Raw genomic sequence first — 23,547 nt, 5'->3', positions numbered from 1 at the left:
TTTATAGCAGGCTATAAAATTCCAATCTTTTTTCTCTTTTCCCACCTGAAGTACAATATTTTACCACTTCGTTTTTAAGATTCTTCCTTGTTGACTTTCATATTTCTACAATTACATGTCCTAGATATGTTTTCAACTTCTAGATTCCCATCAACATAATCAAATTAATTTGGGAAATTTACAAGATATTTTTTTTTGTTTTCTGTTTTTTGTTTTCTCTGCCTCATTGTGTTCTACAATGGCAGAAGTTAATACCTTGTAAAACATGACCAGCATACACCCAGAACCAAGTGGAACACCATGCTAGTTATATTGTGAGATTATATTCTCTCTTCATTCGCATTGATGCCCCCCTCTATTATCTCATTTACGTTTTGGTGGTCAATGTTGGGGCCTTCTACAAGTATTTCTGGTTTATATAAATTTGGGACTGAGCATCTTCTAACATACAGACCTAAAAAAACTCAGAAACATGAGGATCGAGGTGGGGCAAGATGGCGGAAGAGTAGGGTCCCCAAGTCACCTGTCCCCACCAAATTACCTAGATAACCTTCAAATGATCCTGAAAACCTACAAATTTGGCTTGAGGTTTAAAGGGAGAACAGCTGAATGCTACAGTGAGAAGAATTCACACTTCTATCAAGGTAGGAAGGGGGCGGGATAAAGAAACAAAAGGCATCCAAGGGGTAGGGGACTCTGGAGGAGCCGGGCCTGGGCTAGTGCCCCCAGGACAGGAAAGCCCCATCCAGGAGAAGGAGGGGCTTCACCAATCTTCCAGAACAGAAAGGCACTGGCAGGGAGTTAGAGCAGGACCCCAGGAGGGGCGGGGATGCCCTCAGGCTCCCTGGGACACTAAGGAGGACCTGTGCCCCAAGGAGAGCACCCCACACTACTGCCCAGCTCCCTAAAGGGCTGCAGCCTGTGCAGCTCAGGCGGCGGCTCCACGCGGAGGGGGCTGCGGGACCCCAGGAGCAGCTCAGGAGCGGCTCCCGCAGAGGCACCTCAAGGAGGAGGCTGCACTGACAAGCCCGATTCCAACACCTCAGGCCCGGGAGCTCAGGGCCCCGGGGGACACAGCCCAAGATCCAGCGCTCCCCCCCAGGACTGGCAGAAACCAGGAGAGCCCAAAACAGCAAGGACACTCCTGCTGCCTGGCGGCCCAGAGCTAAGCAAATCAGCAGCCCAGCCCCAAAGCATCCAGGCCCCTGCAGACTGAGAGCTCCATAGTTACTGCAGGAGCTGACTCCAGCTGCCACTATTGTTGTTCCTCCTGGGGCCTCACAGGATAAACAACCCCCACGGAGCCTCACAGTGGCCACACCTGATAAACAGGTTAAATAACTTTCACTGAGCCCTGCACCAGGCTGGGGGCTGAGCAGTTCCCCCAAGTGCTAACACCTAAAAATCAGAACAGCAGGCCCCTCCCCCAGAAGACCAGCTAGACCAACAACGGAAAAACAAATTATTGACCAAGCAGCAGTGGAAAGTTCCAGTGAACTCGAGGGATTTACAGTATACAGAATCAGAGGATAATCCCTCGTTTTTTGTTTTTTAATTCTGTTTGCTTCCCCACGCCTCCTTTTTTTTTCTTTTCTTCTCTTTTTTTTTTCTTTTTCTTTTCTTCTTTCTCTTCTCTTTTTTCATTTTACCAATACAACTTGTTTTTGGCCACTCTGCACTGAGCAAAATGACTAGAAGAAAAACCTCACCTCAAAAGAATCAGAAACAGTCCTCTCTCCCACAGAGTTACAAAATCTGGATTACAATTCAATGTCAGAAAGCCAATTCAGAAGCACTGTTATACAGCTACTGGTGGTTCTAGAAAAAAGCATAAAGGACTCAAGAGACGTCATGACTGCAGAATTTAGATCCAATCAGGCAGAAATTAAAAATCAATTGAATGAGATGCAATCCAAACTAGAAGTCCTAACAACGAGGGTTAATGAGGTGGAAGAACGAGTGAGTGACATAGAAGACAAGTTGATGGCAAAGAGGGAAACTGAGGAAAAAAGAGACAATTAAAACACCATGAAGATAGATTAAGGGAAATAAATGACACCCTGAGGAAGAAAAACCTACATTTAATTGGGGTTTCCGAGGGCACCGAAAGGGCCAGAGCGCCAGAATATGTATTTGAACAAATCCTAGCTGAAAACTTTCCTAATCTGGAAAGGGAAACAGGCATTCAGATCCAGGAAATAGAGAGATCCCCCCCTAAAATCAATAAAACCGTTCAACACCTCGACATTTAATAGTGAAGCTTGCAAATTCCAAAGATAAAGAGAAGATCCTTAAAGCAGCAAGAGACAAGAAATCCCTGACTTTTATGGGGAGGAATATTAGGGTAACAGCAGACCCCTCCACAGAGACCTGGCAGGCCAGAAAGAGCTGGCAGGATATATTCAGGGTCCTAAATGAGAAAAACATGCAATCTAGAATACTTTATCCAGCAAGGCTCTCATTCAGAATGGAAGGAGAGATAAAGAGCTTCCAAGACAGGCAGCAACTAAAAGAATATGTGACCTCCAAACCAGCTCTGCAAGAAATTTTAAGGCGAACTGTTAAAATTCCCCTTTAAGAAGAAGTTCAGTGGAACAATCCACAAAAACAAGGACTGAATAGATATCATGATGACACTAAACTCATATCTCTCACTAGTAACTCTGAATGTGAACAGGCTTAATGACCCATCAAAAGGCGCAGGGTTTCAGACTGGATAAAAAAGCAGGACCCATCTATTTGCTGTCTACAAGAGACTCGTTTTAGACAGAAGGACACCAACAGCCTGAAAATAAAAGGTTTTACCATTCGAATGGTCCTCAAAAGAAAGCAGGGGTAGCCATCCTTATATCAGATAAACTAAAATTTACCCCGAAGACTGTAGTGAGAGATGAAGAGGGACACTATCTCATACTTAAAGGATCTATCCAACAAGAGGACTTAACAATCCTCAATATATATGCCCCGAATGTGGGAACTGCCAAATATTTAAATCAATTAATAACCAAAGTGAAGAAATACTTAGATAATAATACACTTATACTTGGTAACTTCAATCTAGCTCTTTCTATACTCGATACGTCTTCTAAGCACAACACCTCCAAAGAAACGAGAGCTTTAAATGATACACTGGACCAGATGGATTTCACAGATATCTACAGAACTTTACATCCAAACTCAACTGGATACACATTCTTTTCAAGTGCACATGGAACTTTCTCCAGAATAGACCACATACTGGGTCACAAATTGGGTCTGAACCGATACCAAATGATTGGGATCGTCCCCTGCATATTCTCAGACCAGAATGCCTTGAAATTAGAACTAAATCACAACAAGAAGTTTGGAAGGATTCAAACACGTGGAGGTTAAGGACCATCCTGCTAAAAGATGAAAGGGTCATCAAGTAAATCAGGGAAGAATTAAAAAGATTCATGGAAACTAATGAGAATGAAGATACAATCGTTCAAAATCTTTGGGATGCAGCAAAAGCAGTGTTGAGGGGGAAATACATCGCAATACAAGCATCCATTCAAAAACAGGAAAAAACTAAAATACAAAAGCTAACCTTACACATAAAGGAGCTAGAGAAAAAACAGCAAATAGATCCTACACCCAGCAGAAGAAGAGAGTTAATAAAGATTCGAGCAGAACTCAACGAAATCGAGACCAGAACTGTGGAACAGATCAACAGAACCAGGAGTTGGTTCTCTGAAAGAATTAATAAGATAGATAAACCATTAGCCAGCCTTATTAAAAAGAAGAGAGAGAAGACTCAAATTAATAAAATCATGAATGAGAAATGAGAGATCACTACCAACACCAAGGAAATACAAACGATTTTAAAAACATATTATGAACAACTATACGCTAACAAATTAGGCAATCTGGAAGAAATGGACACATTCCTGGAAAGCCACAAACTACCAAAACTGGAACAGGAAGAAATAGAAAACCTGAACAGGCCAATAACCAGGGAGGAAATTGAAGCAGTCATCAAAAACCTCCCAAGACACTAGAGTCCAGGGCCAGATGGCTTCCCAGGGGAATTCTATCAAATGTTTAAAGAAGAAACCATACCTATTCTACTAAAACTGTTTGGAAAGATAGAAAGAGATGGAGTACTTCCAAATTCGTTCTATGAGGCCAGCATCACCTTAATTCCAAAACCAGACAAAGACCCCACCAAAAAGGAGAATTACAGACCAATAGCCCTGATGAACATGGATGCAAAATCTCAACAAGATACTAGCCAATAGGACCCAACAATACATTAAGAAAATTATTCACCATGACCAAGTAGGATTTATCCCCGGGACACAAGGCTGGTTCAACACTCGTAAAACAATCAATGTGATTCATCATATCAGCAAGAGAAAAACCAAGAACCATATGATCCTCTCATTAGATGCAGAGAAAGCATTTGACAAAATACAGCATCCATTCCTGATCAAAACTCTTCAGAGTGTAGGGATAGAGGGAACATTCCTCGACAACTTAAAAGCCATCTATGAAAAGCCTACAGCAAATATCATTCTCAATGGGGAAGCACTGGGAGCCTTTCCCCTAAGATCAGGAACAAGACAGGGATGTCCACTCTCACCACTGCTATTCAACATAGTACTGGAATTCCTAGTCTCAGCAATCAGACAACAAAAAGACATTAAAGGCATTCAAATTGGCAAAGAAGAAGTCAAACTCTCCCTCTTCGACGATGACATGATAGTCTACATAGAAAACCCAAAAGCCTCCACCCCAAGATTGCTAGAACTCATACAGCAATTTGGCAGCATGGCAGGATACAAAATCAATGCCCAGAAATCAATGGCATTTCTATACACTAACAATGAGACTGAAGAAAGAGAAATTAAAGAGACAATTCCATTTACAATTGCACCCAAAAGCATAAGATACCTAGGAATAAACCTAACCAATGAGGTAAGGTATCTATACCCTAAAAACTATAGAACAGTTCTGAAAGAAATAGAGGAAGACAGAAAGACATGGAAAAATATTCCATGCTCATGGATTGGCAGAATTAATATTGTGAAAATGTCAATGTTACCCAGGGCAATTTACACATTTAATGCAATCCCTATCAAAGTACCATGGACTTTCTTCAGAGAGTTAGAACAAATTATTTTAAGATTTGTGTGGAATCAGAAAAGACCCCGAATAGCCAGGGGAATTTTAAAAAAGAAAACCACAGCTGGGGGCATCACAATGCCAGATTTCAGGTTGTACTACAAGGCTGTGGTCATCAAGACCGTGTGGTACTGGCACAAAAACAGACACATAGATCAATGGAACAGAATAGAGAACCCAGAAGTGGACCCTTAACTTTATGGTCAACTAATATTCGATAAAGGAGGAAAGACTATCCACTGGAAGAAAGACAGTCTCTTCAATAAATGGTGCTGGGAAAATTGGACATCCACATGCAGAAGAATGAAACTAGACCACTCTCTTGCACCATACACAAAGATAAACTCAAAATGGATGAAAGATCTAAATGTGAGACAAGATTCCATCAAAATCCTAGGGGACAACACAGGCAACCCCCTTTCTGAGCTTGTCCACAGCAACTTCTTGCAAGATACATCTATGACGGCAAGGGAAACAAAAGCAAAAATGAACTATTTTGACAAGATAAAAAGCTTCTGCACAGCAAAAGAAACCGTCAAAAAAACTGAAAGACAACCTACAGAATGGGAGAAGATATTTGCAAATGGCATGTCAGATAAAGGGCTAGTATCCAAGATCTATAAAGAACTTATTAAACTCAACAGCAAAGAAACAAACAATCCAATCATGAAATGGGCAAAAGATATAAAGAGAAATTTCACCAAAGAAGACATACACATGGCTAACAAGCACATAAGGAAATGCTCCACCCACTTGCCATCAGGGAAACACAAATCAAAACCACAATGAGATTATCACCTCACACCAGTAAGAATGGTGAAAATTGACAGGACAGGAAATAAATTTTGGAGAGGATGTAGAGAAAGGGGACCCCTCTTGCACTGTTGGTCAGAATGTGAACTGGTATATCCACTCTGGAAAACTGTGTGGAGATTCCTTAAAGAGTTAAAAATGGAGGTACCCTACGACACAGCAATTGCACTACTAGGAATTTACCCAAAGATAGGGATGCAGTGAAAAGCCAAAACACCTGCACCCCAATGTTTATAGCAGGAATGTCCACAATAGCCAAACTGTGGAAGGAGCCTCGGTGTCCACTGAAAGATGAATGGATAAAGAAGATGTGGTATATATATATATATATATATACCGGAATCTTAGCCATTATAAATGATGAATACCCACCATTTGCTTCAAAGTGGATAGAAGTGGAGAGTATCATGCTGAGTGAAGTAAGTCAATCAGAGAAGGACAATAATTATATGGTTTCACTCATACAGGGCATATAAAAAATAGTGGAAGGGATTATAGGGAAAAGGAGAGTAAATGAGTACTAAAAATCAGAGAGAGTGTCAAAACATGAGTCTCCTAACTCCAGGAAAAGAACAATTGGTAGTTGAAGGGGAGGTGGGGGGGATGGGGTGATTGGGTGATGGGTACTCTGGGGGGCACTTGACGGGATGAGCACTTGGTGTTATATGTTGGCAAATCGAACTCCAATAAAAATATAGAAAAAAAATTTTGAGCACCACTGCCAAGCTGAGGAATGGGTTATCTTCACCATCTTTGTCTTCCAGTTGGATGCAGAAGAATCCATGGAATACTCCTAGACAACTAGATAAGGCAGTGTGGTCCCCTATTAACAGCCTGGGGCATAAGTCTCCCCTTCCTATTCAAACCACGGGACAGGGATTTAAGACAGTAAGACCTTCTGTGGTCAGCTCCTGAGATCTAAAGTGGCCATCATAGCAGTCAGCCGTTACATCCAGTGATGTGACTCTCATTTCCACATGTTGGTATGATCCTGCAGGTGTAGACTACAGTAAGAACTTTGGATGGTTATGCTCCCGGGAAGCTTGTTATTCACTAGTTCCACAAAGTCAACAAGAACAGAACCCCTTCAAGAGCCCCACACTGGAATGAGTAACATTTGTACAATATCCTTCTTTATAGCATAATTAATAACCGCAAAAGTCAAATGGGTACTGGACTAAAGGGTAAATCAAATGAATGACAAAGTTCCTTATGGGCTGATATGGAAATACTCGACATGTTATATGAAAAAAAAAATAGGTATAGGACACCATACATCATACATCAGCAGTTTTCAAGATATGACCCAAGGACCCCTAAGGATGCCCGACATCCTTTCAGGGGGTCTGCTAGGTCCTCCCTTTCCAACTACATGTTGGAAACTACATATTTCACTACATGTTCCAACTACATATTTCCTTCTACACATCAACTAAAAACCATATCACAACAGAGTGAATGCAAAAGCAGATAGGACAAACCAGCTGTTTTGTTATACTGTACCTATACTAAAGAAAGGTTTTCAAATGTGAAAATGCTTTGCCTCACTGATTTTATTTTGGAAAATGCATTTTATAAATTATAGGCCTAAAACATCACTATATAATAGCTTTACCTTTTTAAAAATTTTTAAGTATCTTTATAATATTGGTATTGATAAATATAAGTCACATTTAAAAAACTCTTTGGAGGCCTCAAAAATTTAACAGTATGAAAGGATCCTGAATCTAAAACGTCTAAGTACCAGGGGTATATACACCACCCTTTGTGTAAAAAGGGAAGAAAAATATCTTTGTACTAGCTTATATATGCATGAAGGATCTCATGAAGAATAAACCAGTAGTGGTTAAGCAAAGAGAGGGTAGGAAACGGGCAGGTGGAAAACCCCTTACTCAAGCTCTCATTTAAAAAAAAAAATTCTGGAGCTATGAAAATGTATATAGCCTATTCAAAAAAAGTTTTAAGAGGAGATGGAGGCTGCAGGGGTCAGCCTGACAGGAGATGGGGACAAAGTCAGGCTGAAAAGGGGAAGGGGTGCAGTTTGTGTATGGAGTATCTATGTTCCTCACATCCAAAACCATCTCTGGGCAAAATTCTGAAGGATTCTTCTCTATAGAGATGAAACCAAGAGACCCAGAGCTAATGGTATGAAACTCTTCATCTTAAACTATACCATGTACCCACACATCACCATTTAATCAAAGTCTGCAATAGGTGAGGTAAACAGAAAAACTAGCCCAAAGAAAAGCGAGGTAATTCAGGATCTAAAGAAAATTTATAACAACAACAAAAACACAAAGTCATGCACCCAAAAATACTGGATAAGTTACTGAACCTACACTGCCAAGTGGATCTGACTGAGGAAAATGGTACAGTGTTCTAATAGTCATCTTAGAAGAATTATTATACATGCTAACCATATGTTCATGTAGAAATGGTACCTTTATATGCATATAGCAGAAATAAAAAGAATGTGCTTTAGTATCAGATACAAACCCATTTCATTTACTATATGTGTGCTCCTAAGAAATGTATTTAACTTCTGAGTCTATTTCATCCAACATAACCTGGATGATACCTGTCATACAGTTAATACAAGAATTTAATGAGTCACTGTTTTCTGATGTGATAACACATTCCCCAGCACTTAGGGAATTCTCAGTAAGTGCCACTCATATTCCTCATGATGCAGCAGAAATAGCTGACAGTGTGTTACTGTAAAATAATCTAAAATATATATATATATTAGTGGCTGTCAGAAGTTGGGGGTGGGAGAAATGGACAAGCTGGATTTTATTTTTTAGTTTAAATAAATTAAAAAAATAGAAGTCACCATGAAATATGCTTTAAGGTTAATCATTTAATGCATTAACATTTCACCTATAAACATACAATTTGCATATACAGGGAAAAACAGGTTCTGAGGACATAAGAGAATACCAGAGACAGGGAAGCAATCAGAAAATAGATCAATTCTAGGGGTGAAAAATGGAACTGCATTCCATGCCTGTGTCTACATAAACTTGGGAAGGAGAAAGAAAAATGAAACAGATCATAACTAATGTAGAAAATATACCTGGGCCATTTGTCTCAACCGTACAAACATCCTGGGGGTCCTGGTCTGGCCTGTTTCAGGATGATCATCTGAAACACAGCCACTGGTCTCTCCCTTCTCTTTACTAAGACTCTGAAGTGCACTCCAGGAATTAAAAGATCAGATTGGCATGTGTGCAAGGTCAGTGGCCAACTTCTTTCAGGTACATTATATAGAGGTATACATGACAGTGAAATGCCTACTCACACCTGAACAAGCTGCTTCCACCTCTTAACTTTTTTACTTAGGATTACCTAAATTGAGATCACAAAGTTAACATCTTTGGAAGCTGGACCAGGGAAATGAAGTATCTCAGCCCATCTTTATAACCACTATGCATTTCGTATCAGAATCAAGTCACTGGCAACAGTGAATTTCCAGGCTCAACTCTGTCTGCGCAGTCGGGCTGGCCAACAGGGTGCACATACAAATGCCTAAACTTCAGTTCACATCTTCCCCTTCTGTCAGTTGGGAACTCTGCTTCCTGGGCATTTCAGTGACCTAACTCAATAGTGTGTGGTTCCAGTAACTCTAAGTTCAAAATTAATACCCCAATTCAACATTAAAAACTGCTTAATATTTTGTTAGTAAAGCATACAGCTCTAGTAATGACTATAATCTGAATAAAGCCATTCTTACTATATAGGATGTAAAATCATAAAAGCAACATTTTTAACCAACAAAACTGGCGTTGTCACACATCATCTGGCAATTTTCCGCTGTATCAAATATCCAAAGAAATGACAATCAAGTGCACTTCCTTTCAGCTAGATACAGACTCTACAGTGGCCATAAGTTCACCAGAACTGTCCAGGAAACCAGGCCTGCCTGTGGTCACCATAAAGGTCATTTGTGGCAGATGCTTCCACGTGGAGATCTATTTAAATCTGCTCAGAGATGGAGTCAGTTGACCAGTAAGACACATGAGTTATGTATGTAACTGGCCACAGAAAATGAAAATAAAATTTGTGGTACTAGGAGTGTATTTTGTGGAAACGGGCCACAAGAGAGTGCGAGGACAGGCACTGTTACTGTGCTAACATTTTCTAAAGTATGCAGGACAGTAAAATGGACTAATCAGGGGCTTTATAAATTCACATAAATAACGGAAATGCAGTATTATGGGGTTTTCCAGGGCTTCAAACATTGCTGGGGCTCAAAATTAAATGTTTACACTTCTCTATGACACCTGAGTCAGGAATAAAAACAAAGCTGGTGTCCTAGTCAGGTTGAGTAATATCTTGACAACAGCAGGTCATTCATGTCCTTTGGCCTCATTTCCCATCTATAACCTGAGTCTCCCCCACAGCCATGGTCCCAAGAGCCCCAGTATGCTACCACCAGGGCTCCATGCACCTCAGTGCTTGGGGGACAGCTACAGGCCCCAATCCTGCACAATACAAGACACCTGCTCTTTAACAGCCTTCAGAAGGACAGAAAAGAGCATCCTCTACACAGTGCAATCCCTGGAAGCCTGACACAGTAACATCGTAGCTATGGCTCTCATTCCATTTTCCTCACCATTCTTTTAATAGCACTTTCTCAACAAGTAGAAAAATAAGCTATAAGTAGTCTGAGGTGGCAATAAAAATACTCAAAGCAGCCACTAAAAACATAATGTCTCTGAATAAAGTCAATCTACCTCCACATATTTGGAATTATTTTGCCTTCTTCAAATTTTAAAGGATAAAGCCCTAAAAAACTCTGAGGCTTATGTCAATTCCTAATGTGAGATATTTTCCAAGGATCAGTACCAAGAAAACAAAGACTAAAATGAAGCATTATTTTAAAGGGGAGGAGGAGGGAGGGCTGCCCCTCCCCCATCATCCTGAGCAGTCACTGGCCCTATAGATGGTGGGAATATCAACCCCACTGCCTCAGGGAAATTCCTGAGAGCTTAACAGCCCACGATTCCTGAAGTTACTTGCACCCAGTTTTGATCTAAGGCTTGTAAATTTGATGTTTAACAGAAACTGCAACTGCATCAACTCCTTTCCACAACACTCACTCATACATCACCATACTATTAACACAACAGTAAAGTACTTGTCCCTTAAGCACTAATACCTAACTCTGAAAAGAAAATGCCTTTCAAAACAGGTGTGTTCAAAATAAGATCTTCCAGGGAGTTCTACAAAGAAACTCCTGGAATGAACCAGTGCTCCAAAAAGTTCATGTTTTAGCTAAGCAGAAGTCAGAAGTCTTCTCTACAGTAAGTGTATGGATTAAACTATGATGTCACCACTTTCAAAAGAACTATTCAAACTATTATTAAAAACATTTATCACCAACAGAAACACCCTGCAAATTATAGTATTGCACACAGGGCATCAGAAGCTATGCAAATCCAGATATGAAGGACTTTAGAAGACCCAGAACAGAGACCCTAAGGCCATGCCCGTGGCTGCTCCAGCCAGCATGCCCAGAGCCAGATCACTGTCATTGTCTCGATACCGCTCTTGAATGATGACTTGGTTGGCAGGCTGTTGTCCATAAAGTCCTAAAAAAAAGTAAAAAGCAGAACCTGTGAGAAGCAATTTGTGAAGTCCAACATTCCCTCAGAAAGACAGCATATCCTGAAAATGGTAGAGGCCACATCTCCCTGCATCTGTGTCCCTCCTCTCAGTGCCGTCTTCCTCTGGAGAGGTGTGGGGTGGCTGAGTGGGTGCTCCTCAGCTCTCCTCCACCAAAGGCTAAGGTAATGGTCTCTAAGACTGCACTAAGAGGAAATCAAGGTGCTCAACTTTCCAAAGTCCAAAGCCCCAACCACTGCAAACAGCAGGATCCTAATGAAGCTGTAAGCTTCAGTGTCTGCCTTTCACATTACACTCCCGAGGATGACAGGTAGATGGGGGACAGCGTGGGAGATACACAAAGCTGCAACAAGGCAAGAGCCAAGAATCTGCACCTAAAGGTAAATATGTAAAACCCATTTAAAAGCTAATTAGTCTCGTGATATTCATGCAAACCATTTTTAAATTATACCTTAAATCTGCTAATATAACTTGCTTTTAATTTTTAATCATGTCTTTATGGGGGAAAATACTTATATTAGCGGAAAAACTTCTAAAAAGCAAACTAAACAAGTTTAATATTAATTTGCATGATTAAAGTTTACAACTGGAATGTATCATTTGTTCTATACTTCACAGCTATGTTGTCTAATAGCTAATCAGCTTTAAAATTACTCGAATATAAACAGCGTTAACTTTCCTTCCTGACCCACTATTCACTTAAGAATTCAACCCTAGGGGAGGGATCTAGAAACTAATCCAATAGTAATGTATTCATGCAGATAAAAACCAACAGCAAAATAAAGGCTAACATTTAGAAGTGTTTATCACTCTAAGCATTTAGAGTACTACAAGCATTTACGTGTACTGACACTTAATCCTCACAACCTTGTAAAAGGAGTTTACTATTATCCTCATTTTACCAATGGGGAAAAGTGAGGCACACAGGGGGTTAAGTGCAGTTAAGACATGAAAACCCAGGCACTAGGGCTACAGTTGTAAGCTCAGGACCACTAATGCCTCAAATATAATGGAGGGGGAGAAGAGAGGAGAAAACCCTAAAGCTATATAGTAGAATGAGACCATTACAAACCTATGGGCTGATCAAGTACAGGTAACAGCACTGGAAACCAACAATCTTTTATGCAATGTTTAAATCTCAAAGTTAGGAAACTGTAAAAACTTACTTTCACAGCCTTAAAATTTTAAAGTTTTCAGTTAGGCAACTGTAACTATGAAATATAGGACAGTAAAAAATTGTAGGCTGATTTAATTAAAAAGATCCCTTGGACAATCTAAATCTGCATTTCCCACAGAAGGTCACACCAAGGGACTCCCATACCACATGACCAGGAGAGCCTTCTCCTGCAGCTCCTGCTTACCTCTGCTCCTACCAAGGAGTGAAGTCCTTACCCAAGTCAGCTGGAAACATTTCCAAGTTGTGCTTATTATAATTACCTAATTTAACTGAGTTTTCCATAAATGGCCAAAATGTGAATGTGAAACAGGCAGATATTGTTTCCCCAGGATTACTAAATCAGATACTTTAGGGAAAACTAAAGGCAGATAACATTTACAAATTACTATCAAAGCAAGGAACTGAGTAAATTATAGAAGAATCAGAAAATATGGACTTGTCATTTGTACTTGCCAAGGGAAAACTGCAGTGCAATAATGTCATCAGTACAATCTCTGTAAGACAGAAAACTCCAACCACAGAAGCCAACTTGAAGACCTAGAGCCCACATCAAAAGACAGCTGAACAACCATCCACTAATGTGGGTAAATTAAAACAGAACACTTACAGTGTGTACACAGCACCCTTTGTACTTTTTACATTGGCTGACTGACCACTGGCTCCAATCATATTACAGAGAAGGGCTTGGGGGTGTCTGGCTGGCTCAGACAGTAGAGAATGCAACTCTTGGTCTCGGGGCCCTATGTTTGAGTCCCACGTTGGGTGTGGAAATTAAAGTAAAATTTTTAAAGAGAGAGAGAGAGAGCACCTTTAACCTGCTCTATGCATGGACAAAAGGACAAAAGGCAACAGTATGTCATGAAGTTGGCAAAGCACTGGAGCATCCAGAAATGCTGAGAAGCTCCTGTCTGGTTATCAGCACAATGCTACTATGGGATGACCACAAACCAACTCGGCTCCTCTATAGCAAGTATACTTACTAGTTGGTCACAATGCTAATGTTGAATGCCCACCTACTTGACTCTGCCCTTTACAGCAAATATATTGAGGGTGTACATGAGAGTGCTTTTTGTATAAGACAAGTCAATGATAAAGACAGAATCTGATTTACAGAAATTCCCTTTATAAGCACTTGCACAAAACTTCTGCTCTTTCAAACAGTAAGAAACAGCTGAGATTATGCCAGTCTGGGAGCTGAATTAAGAGGCTGGCTCTCATGGCTTGGTCAGGCTAGGGCTTAAAAACCCATCACCAACTCCAAGATAAATGGGCAAAGAAATCAAATTTATAAATAATTATACCATGTTTATTTTCACCAGTCATCGCAGAAAAGTTAATTAAAACCACTTGACAGGATGCCTGGGTGACTCAGTGGTTGAGCGTCTGCCTTTGGCTCAGGGCATAATCCCAGGATCCAGGATCAGGTCCCACATCAGACTCCTTGGGAGGAGCCTGCTTCCCCCCTCTGCCTGTGTCTCTGCCTCTCTCTCTTTCTCTCTCTGTCTCTCATGAATAAATAAAATTAAAAAAAAAAAAAACACACTTGACAATCTGTTTAGACCTAACAAAGCTATCAAAACTTTTAGAGCTAACAACAATAAGCTATCTTTCAGGACGACTGAGAAACCAGTGTTTCATGAACTCCAAGTGGCGTCAGAAACTGGCACACTGTTCTGAGAATCAATTGGGTAAATGGTATCAAGATTTATTGTCAGGACAACTGGGTGGCTCAGTGGTTGAGCATCTGCCTTTGGCTCAGGGAGTGATTCCGGGATCCTGGGATTAAGTCCTGCAACAGGCTCCCCTCAGGGAGCCTGCTTCTCCCTCTGCCTATATCTCTTCCACTCTCTCTGTGTCTCTCATGAATAAATGAAATCTTAAAAAAAAAGAAAAAAGATTTATTGTCATACTGTCAGATAAAATGTTATAAAGTCCAGATTTCCCTCAAAACAATCCAGAGAGGGCAGCCCAGGTGGCTCAGCAGTTTAGTGCCTACCTTCAGCCCAGGGTATGATCCTGGAGACCCGGGATCAAATCCCATGTCAAGCTCCTTGCATGGAGCCTGCTTCTCCCTCTGCCTGTGTCTCTGCCTCTCTCTCTCTCCGCTCTGTGTTTCTCATGAATAAATAAAATAAAATCTTAAAAAAAAAAAAAAAAAAAAAAAAAACAATCCAGAGAAGAGAAAAAGAGATAGAAGTGAAATAAAATTAGGCATGATGTGGTAGCTGAAGCTGATAATGGACAAATGACAGTTCATGACACTACTGTCATGTCTACTTTCACATGTTTGAGAACTTTTATACATTTCAATGTATCAAAAGAAGTATAAGTGTCTATGCTCTTTGACATATTAATATGCACAAATAAAAAATGTATCCTAAGATTTAACAGGAATAAAAAAGAAAATCAGAGATGTTTAAAGCAGTACCTATAATTGCAAACAAGAAAAAAGGAAGTAAACAGCGAATATGACAAAATATATACAATTTTAAAATGAGAAAAGAAATGCAAAAATACAAAATTGCAAAGATGAAAAATTTATTTTAATCTTTTTTTTTAATTTATTTATTTATGATAGTCACAGAGAGAGAGAGAGGCAGAGACACAGGCAGAGGGAGAAGCAGGCTCCATGCACCGGGAGCCCGACATGGGATTTGATCCCGGGTCTCCAGGATCGCGCCCTGGGCCAAAGGCAGGCGCCAAACCGCTGTGCCACCCAGGGATCCCTGAAAAATTTATTTTATATGAGGAAGGTAATTCACACCTTGTGCTAAGATCACAGGACTAACAAATACTTTGTTAAATAGTTGTGCTAAGATCACAGGACTAACAAATACTTCATTTTCTAGCATCATCATTTATTGGTTTTCAACTTGACATGAAAAAAAGTCAAGCAAGCAGAATCTCTCATAGTCCGTGCTAGTTGAGTGAACTGACTAAGTTCACTTAGTTCTGCTAAGATCACAGGACTAACAAATACTTCATTTTCTAGCATCATCATTTATTGGTTTTCAACTTGACATGAAAAAAAGTCAAGCAAGCAGAATCTCTCATAGTCCGTGCTAGTTGAGTGAACTGCATCAGACTGCAGGAACAGATGAGCGGAGAAACCCTCATGCGCTAAAAGTATGAGAAACCAAAGTAACCACCAATAATTAGAAGGACAAAGACACTTTGACTCGGGAGCCAGTGATCTCTGGCATTAGCATCAGTGCCCACTTAACCTTTCTGGTAACAGATTCTCCTTCCACTCCTTCCACTGCACTACATTTGCTCACAAACCCCTCAGATTTCCTATCTCTGTTGTTCTTGTTCTAGGCTATTCGCCAGCTCATTCTCTTATATGTGGATCTGACATGCCATGTCCACTGCAACTTGCTCCTGCCTGACTTCCTATGCTCTCCAGGCATCTGGGTGTGACCTTGATCTTCAGTACATCAGTCACATGGCTCTCAGCCCCCTCACCCTGACTGCAGGCTCTAGCCTCATAGCCAGCATTCTCTTACACCTCCCAGTGCCAAAAGTGCACCCAGGACTTGAGCTATCCTACCTACACAAGCCAGTTACTCACATCTATAATCTTTCTCAGGAAAGGTGAACAATGAAAGAAGTGCATCAAAAGCCCAGAATAAATACAAGTACCTTCCAAGTCTTTACTTCACCTGCAAAAGGGAGTATCACCTGAGTAGTGATAATTTTTGAAGGATGTTACCGGAAGAGAAAAACAGGAGACTGTTACCCTTAAAACTGGCCTCTTAGTTTGGTTGCTTCTTAATATAAGTGAATACCAGTAAATACAAATCCTCTCCTCGGGAACAAATCTAAATACAATAGTGAAGTTTTGAAAAGCCTACTCTAACTTTCTAAGGGAGTGTAAAAATACATGGGTTTTTTTTTGTTTTTTTTTAAAAAAACATAGTACCAGAATGATTTGTGCTCTATAGTCAGAAACATAGCTCATTTATCCTTAAACTGAGAAATACATATCCTTCGGGACTCCTTGATCTACCCACTAAACGAAGAGAACTGAGGAATGGAAGGTGGGCATGAGTTACCTGCATATGGATACTGGTAGGGTACAGCATAAGCCTGCCCGTTTGCAGCATAGACAACTTGAGTTCCTGGTGGGTACGCACCACTGTATGGACCACAGCCATATGTCTGAAAAGAAATAGGCCCATCAGAAATAAAATTTTGAAATTCAGCATCAATTTGTAATAAAAATTCTCAACAAAGTGGGTGGGGAGGGAATGTACCTCAACATAATAAAGGCCATAGATGACAAGCCCACAGCTGACATCATATTCAGCAGTGAAAAGTTAAAAGCTTTCCTCTGAGATCAGGAAAAAGAGATGCCCACTCTTACCATTTTTATTCAACATCATAAAGTCCTGGCCAGAGCAATCAGGCAAGAAAAAGAAATGAAAGGCAAATAAATTGAGAAGGAAGTAAATTGTCACTATTTGCAGATGAAAGAAAACTGAGAAACTACAAAAAAAAAATAATAAACTAAAAAAAGGAATTCAGTACAGTTACAGGATACAAAATCAATATATATGAATCTATTGTTTCTTTTCTATCAGAATGACAAATTAAGAAACTCCATTTATGATTAATCAAAAACAACAACAAAACCCTAGAAATAAATTTAACCAAAGAAGTGAAAGACCTGTACCCTGAAAGCCACAAGACACTGAAGGAAAAAAAAAAAAAACCTGAAGGAAACACAAATAAATGAAAAAGCATTCTGTGCCCATGGATTATAAGAGTAGTTAAAAGGTCAAAACTATCCAAGGCAATCTATAGGTTCAATGGAATCACTATCAGAATTCCAATGGCATTTTTCCCCAGAAACAGAACAGTTATACAATTTTTATGGAACCACAAAAGATCCCAATTGCCAAAGCAAACCCCAAAAGACAAAGCAATCTTAAGGAAAAAAGCAACAAAGCAGGAAGCATCCACTCCCAAATTTCAAATTATACGACAAAGCCACAGTAATAACTGTATGATATTGATATAAATACAAACACACAGATCAATGGGACAAAATAGAGAGCCCAGAAATAAACCCACACACATATGGCCAATTAATCTATGATAAAGGAGCCAAGAATACACTATGGGGAAAGGACAGTCTCTCCAATGTTGTTTGAAAAACTGGACAGCCACATGTATAGAATAAAACTGAGCCATCATCTTACATCATATACAAAAATCAACTCAAAATGGATTAAAGGTTTGAACATAAGACTTGAAAGCAAAAAACTGTAATAGAAAACATAGGCAATAAGCCACCTGCCATATAAGTCTTGGCAATATTTTGATTTGATTTGACAACAAAACAAAAATAAACAATTGGGATTGCATCAAACTAAAAATCTTCTGGGAGTGCCTGGGTGGCCCAGTCAGTTAAATGGCCAACTCTTTTTTTTTTATATAATAAATTTACTTTTATTGGTGTTCAATTTGCCAACTTACAGAATAACACCCAGTGCTCATCCCATCAAGTGCCCCCCTCAGTGCCCATCACCCATTTACCCCCACCCCCCGCCCCCTCCCCTCCCACCACCCCTAGTTCATTTCCCAGAGTTACGAGTCTTTATGTTCTGTCCTCCTTTCTGATATTTCCCACACATTTCTTCTCCCTTCCCTTATATTCCCTTTCACTATTATTTATATTCCCCAAATGAATGAGAACATGTAATGTTTGTCCTTCTCCAATTGACTTACTTCACTCAGCATAATACCCTCCAGTTCCATCCACGTTGAAGCAAATGGTGGGTATTTGTCATTTCTAATGGCTAATATTCCATTGTATACATAAACCACATCTTCTTTATCCATTCATCTTTTGATGGACACGGAGGCTCCTTCCAGAGTTTGGCTATTGTGGCTATTGCTGCTAGAAACATTGGGGTGCAGGTGTCCCGGCGTTTCATTGCATCTGTATCTTTGGGGTAAATACCCAACAGTGCAATTGCTGGGTCATAGGGCAGGTCTATTTTTAGCTCTTTGAGGAACCTCCACACAGTTTTCCAGAGTAGCTGCACCAGTTCACATTCCCACCAACAGTGTAAGAGGGTTCCCTTTTCTCCGCATCTTCTCCAATATTTGTGGTTTCCTGCCTTGTTAATTTTCCCCATTCTCACTGGTGTGAGGTGGTATCTCATTGTGGTTTTGATTTGTATTTCCCTGATGGCAAGTGATGCAGAGCATTTTCTCATGTGCATGTTGGCCATGTCTATGTCTTCCTCTGTGAGATTTCTGTTCATGTCTTTTGTAAATGGCCAACTCTTGATCTTGGCTCAGGTCATGAGATCAAGCCCCGCATCAGGCTTAGCACAGGGCACGGAGCCTTCTTAAGATTCTCTCTCCCTCTGCTCCTCCTCCTCCTAATTACTTAATAATAAAAAAATAAAAATTTTCTGCACAGCAAAGGAAACAGTCAATGAAATGAAAAGGCAACCTACTTAGGGGTGCCTGGGTGGCTCAGAGGTTAAGCATCTGCCTTTCGCTCAGGGCATGATCCTGAAGTTCCAGGATGAGTCCCACATCGGGCTCCCTGCCTGGAGCCTGCTTCTCCCTCTGCCTATGTCTCTGCCTCTCTCTGTGTGCCTCTCATGAATAAATAAATAAATAAATAAAATCTTAAAAAAAAAAAAAGGCAACCTATTAAATGGGAGAAAATATTTGCAAATCATTTATCTGATAAGGGATTAATATCCAAAACATATAAAAGAAAGTCATACAACTCATTAATAACAACAACAAAACTAAAATGGTCAGAGAATCTGAATAGACATTTTTCCACAGACAGCCAACAAATATAAGAATGTTTAACATCACTTATCATCAGAGAAATGAAAATCAAAAACACAATGAGAAATCACCTCATACTTGTTAGAATGGCTACTATCAAAAAACATAAACAAAAAACAAGTAACAAGTGGCAGTGAGAATGTGGAAAAATGGAAACTCTGTGCACTGTTGGCAGGAACATAAATTAGCGTAGCCACTATGGCAAATAGCATGGAGGTTCCTCAAATAATTAAAAACAGAACTACCATAAGATGCAACAATTCTACTTCTGGGTATAAAAATGGATAAAAATGAAAACATGACTCAAAAAGATATATAGTCATACCTTGTTTTATTGTGCCTTGCTTTACTACACTTTGTAGATGCTATAATTTTACACGTTGGAGGTTTGTGGCGACCCTGCATCAAGCAAGTGTACTGGCACCATTTTTCCAACAGCATTTGCTCATTTCATGTCTGTGTGTCAGATTTTGCAAATTCTCACAATATTTCAAACTTTTTAATTGTTATATTTGTTACACCAATCTGATCAGAGGTCTTTGTTTTGGTGTGCCACAAACCATGCACATAAAATGGGCAAACTTAATTGATAAATCTTGTGTGTTCTCACTGCTCCACTAACCACTAGTTCCTGCCTCTCCCCATTCAGGCCTTCCTATTTCCAAGACCTAACAATTCTGAAATGAGGCCAATTAATAACCCTGGGATGGTATTTAAGTGTTCAAGTGAAAGGAAGAGTCGCCTGTCTCTCACTTTAAATCAGAACCTAGGTATGATTAAACTTAGTGAGGAAGGCATATGGAAAGCCAAGACAGGCCAAAAGCTGGGCCTCCTTCACCAAGCAATTAGCCAAATTGCAAATGCAGGGGAAAAGTTCTTGAAGGAAATTAAAAGTGCTACTTGGGGGAGTGCCTGGGTAGCTCTGCTGGTTAGGCATCCAACTCTTCATCTTGGCTCAGGTCATCATCTCAGGGTCCTGAGATGGAGCTCTGCATCGGGCTGCATGCTCAATGCAGTCTGCTTGAGATTCTCTCTTTCTGTCCTTCCCCCTACTCATCTTCTTTCTCTCTCTGAAATAAATAATAAAATCTTTAAAAGTGCCACTCCAGTGAACATACAAATGGTAAGAAAATGAAACAGCCATATAGTTAATATGGAGAAAGTTTGAGTAGTCTGAATAGAAAATCAAACCAGTCCAACATTTCCTTAAGCCAAAGTCTAATCCCTAGCAAAGCTCTGACTCACTTCAATTCTGTGAAGGCTGAGGGAGGCGAGGAAGCCAGCCTAGCAGCAGAACCCCCTTCAGTAATTTTTAGCAGTTCCAGGAAGAAGAATATGAAGCACTAGGAAAGTTGCTGGGTAGGAAGACCCTGAGGTCTAAGAACTCAGCAGGTGACTGGGCAATCTTCCAGTAACAGACATCTATGAATGGGCATTGCCAGAAATGGGCAGTGGACCCAACTTTCACTGACCAAGTGAATGACTACTATATTCTGGGAAATCTGGAGACAAAAGGCCCAGCCTTCTTTATAAACTTGCAGGTGGGGGGAAGGGGAGGACAGACACGCGTACAGACAATTACAATTCCGGTTGTCATGTGACAAGTACTATATGACATAGGGAAGAATAGGTTGCTGCTGTCAGACAGATACCTACATGGTTTAAACCTGTTGTCTTATAAAAGCAGAGCACAGGAGTTAAGCTTCTGGAAGATGGCAAAAATGTAGATGTTCCCTATTCTTCCTGCTAAGTATAACTAACAATCCTGAACATAATATATAAAAGAAACATAAGGAGACTCTGAAAGGGACCTCAGGACCCTAAGGACAGATGGTGAGCTCTCTGGGTTTCCTTTTTGGCTCCTACATCCTAGACTAGCTAAAGGAGAAGAGAGGAACCACTAAGTACAGACAAAAAGGCCTCAATAAAAGCCTGCTATCTACCCAAAATCCTTGGGAGGAAAGGTGCCATCTGGCAAGAGAGACCATTTTTAGGCAGTAACTGCTCTACTCCCATCCAGTACTACAGAAATAACTGTGGCCCCACCCCAACTTCCACCAGCAATACCAAGTACAGAAAGTAAACCTCCATTCTCTATACTTGGCTGCAATAAGGCAACCCCTGCCCCTGTTCCAAAGTAATATCAGAGAAGGTCAAGTAAGGAGCTGAGAATATCATCCCCACCGGATGTAAACAACACACACACCTCTAGTCTCATGCCATGGTGTTAGTGGAGAACATGTAAGGAGCCAGAACTCCCACCTTTTTCTGGCACAAACAATGCCCCTCCAGACTTGTGGGATACAATCAGCAGAGACCTAGTGGCAAACAAGTGCTCATCAGTAACCACAATATTAGTGGAGGCTAGTGGGGAGCAGTAAAGAGGACTCCTCCAATTCCCATACAGGCTGATATCAGCAGAGACCTGGAGGAGGGCCTAAATTCCCAACCCTCCTGACAAGAAGGTGACAAGAAACCCACCCCCTGGGAGTTTGGCTTAGTGGAGAACCTACACTTCCATCCCTACATGGCAGCAACACAGTAACTGTCTCTTCACCCATAACAGCATTGGGAGGAAGTGCACTGAAATACAAGATTTAAGTTAAGATTCAGTCTTATGATACTGAAAATGTCCAAGTTTTGATCAAGAATCATTCATCATATCAAGAATCAGGAAGATTTCAAAATGAATAAAACAAAAGAGATCAATATGACAAAGATGTTGGAATCATCTAGAAAGGTTCTTAAAGCAGCTATCATAAAAATATTTCAAGAAGCAATTATGAACATGTCTGAAATACATTTTAAAAAGTCTCCACGAAAACAGAAAATCTCAGGAAAAACTATGTAAAGATACATACACATATTTATATATTTTCAAAATATAAAAAATGAAACTTTTAGAAAAAAAATCTATAAAAAAATACAGTGAATGAGCTTAATAACAGAAATGACAGAGAAAAAGAATTAGTAAACATGAGTATAAATTGGTGAAAATAGATCAATAAAAAAAAATTAACAGAATCTGAGATATCTAACACCCATGTCATTATGTTCAAAAGAGAAAAGGGGTAGGACTGAAAAAACATTCCAGAAATAATGGCCTAAATTTTCCCAAATTTAGGGGAAAAAAATCTACATATTCAAGAAACTGAATACCAAACAAGATAAGCCCCTGCAAAATCCATACCAAAACACATTATAGTCAAATTCTCAAAACTAAGGACAAAGAAAGTAGCCAGAAACAATGCACTACCTACATGGGGGAAAAATTTTAATGATAGGAGATTTGTCCTCAGAAACTATGAAGGCCAAAGGAAATAGCACACACTTGCCAAATGTCCAAAGAAATGTCAGACTTCTATACTAGTGAAAATATCCCTCAGAAATAGAGAAGAAATCAAGACATTCTTGGGTAAAGGAAAACAGAATTTGCTACCAGCTGATCCTAAGAGAATGGCAAAAGGAAGTTCACCAAGCAAAAAGTAAACAATTGAAAAAAGGAATCTTGAAACATCAGGAGGTAAGAAAATATGGTCAGAGCAGAAATGCACGTAAATATAATAAACTTTTCTTCACAGCTTGACTTTTCTAACAAGTCTGACAGCTGAAACAAAATCTCTAATATCATCTAATGTGGTTCTCGTATATAAAAGAAATGTAAACACCTGATTTTGAAAAATACATATATATGAATGACATAATAACTAGAGCAACCACTAAAAAGGCAATAGAAAGAGATACACTCAAGAAACATTACAGATAAATTAAAATTCAATTTTTGGGGCAGCTGAGTGATTCAGTTAGTTAAATAAGCATCCAACTCTTTTTTTTTAATAATAAATTTATTTTTTATTGGTGTTCAATTTGCCAACATACAGAATAACACCCAGTGCTCATCCCGTCAAGTGCCCCCTCTTTGTTTGGGCTCAGGCCATGAGCTCAGGGCTGTGAGATAAAGC

The 23,547-nt window shown here is 39.9% G+C and overlaps 1 protein-coding gene across 8 annotated transcripts in view; it reads right to left on the bottom strand.

Moving 5' to 3' along the window:
* Positions 1 to 8,798: 8,798 nt before the first annotated feature.
* The window catches only part of PLEKHB2 (pleckstrin homology domain containing B2), a 50,038-nt gene continuing 35,289 nt past the window's right edge, over positions 8,799 to 23,547 (bottom strand). For 4 of the 8 annotated variants that reach the window (XM_072788682.1, XM_072788678.1, XM_072788683.1 and 1 more), the window contains 2 exons: positions 16,819 to 16,924; positions 8,799 to 11,552 (listed from right to left, as the gene is read on the bottom strand). In XM_072788682.1, coding sequence (XP_072644783.1) covers positions 11,416 to 11,552; positions 16,819 to 16,924 — 243 coding nt within the window. In that variant the 3' untranslated portion in view covers positions 8,799 to 11,415. Of the gene's footprint in view, positions 11,553 to 14,759; positions 14,902 to 16,818; positions 16,925 to 23,547 lie in introns of all 8 variants that reach the window. The other 4 variants (XM_072788677.1, XM_072788680.1, XM_072788681.1 and 1 more) reach the window with 2 other exon arrangements.

Source organism: Canis lupus, chromosome 20 (assembly GCF_048164855.1).
Source record: "Canis lupus baileyi chromosome 20, mCanLup2.hap1, whole genome shotgun sequence".
Classification (NCBI taxonomy): Eukaryota; Metazoa; Chordata; class Mammalia; order Carnivora; family Canidae; genus Canis; species Canis lupus.
This window is presented reverse-complemented; position numbering and strand designations above follow the sequence as displayed.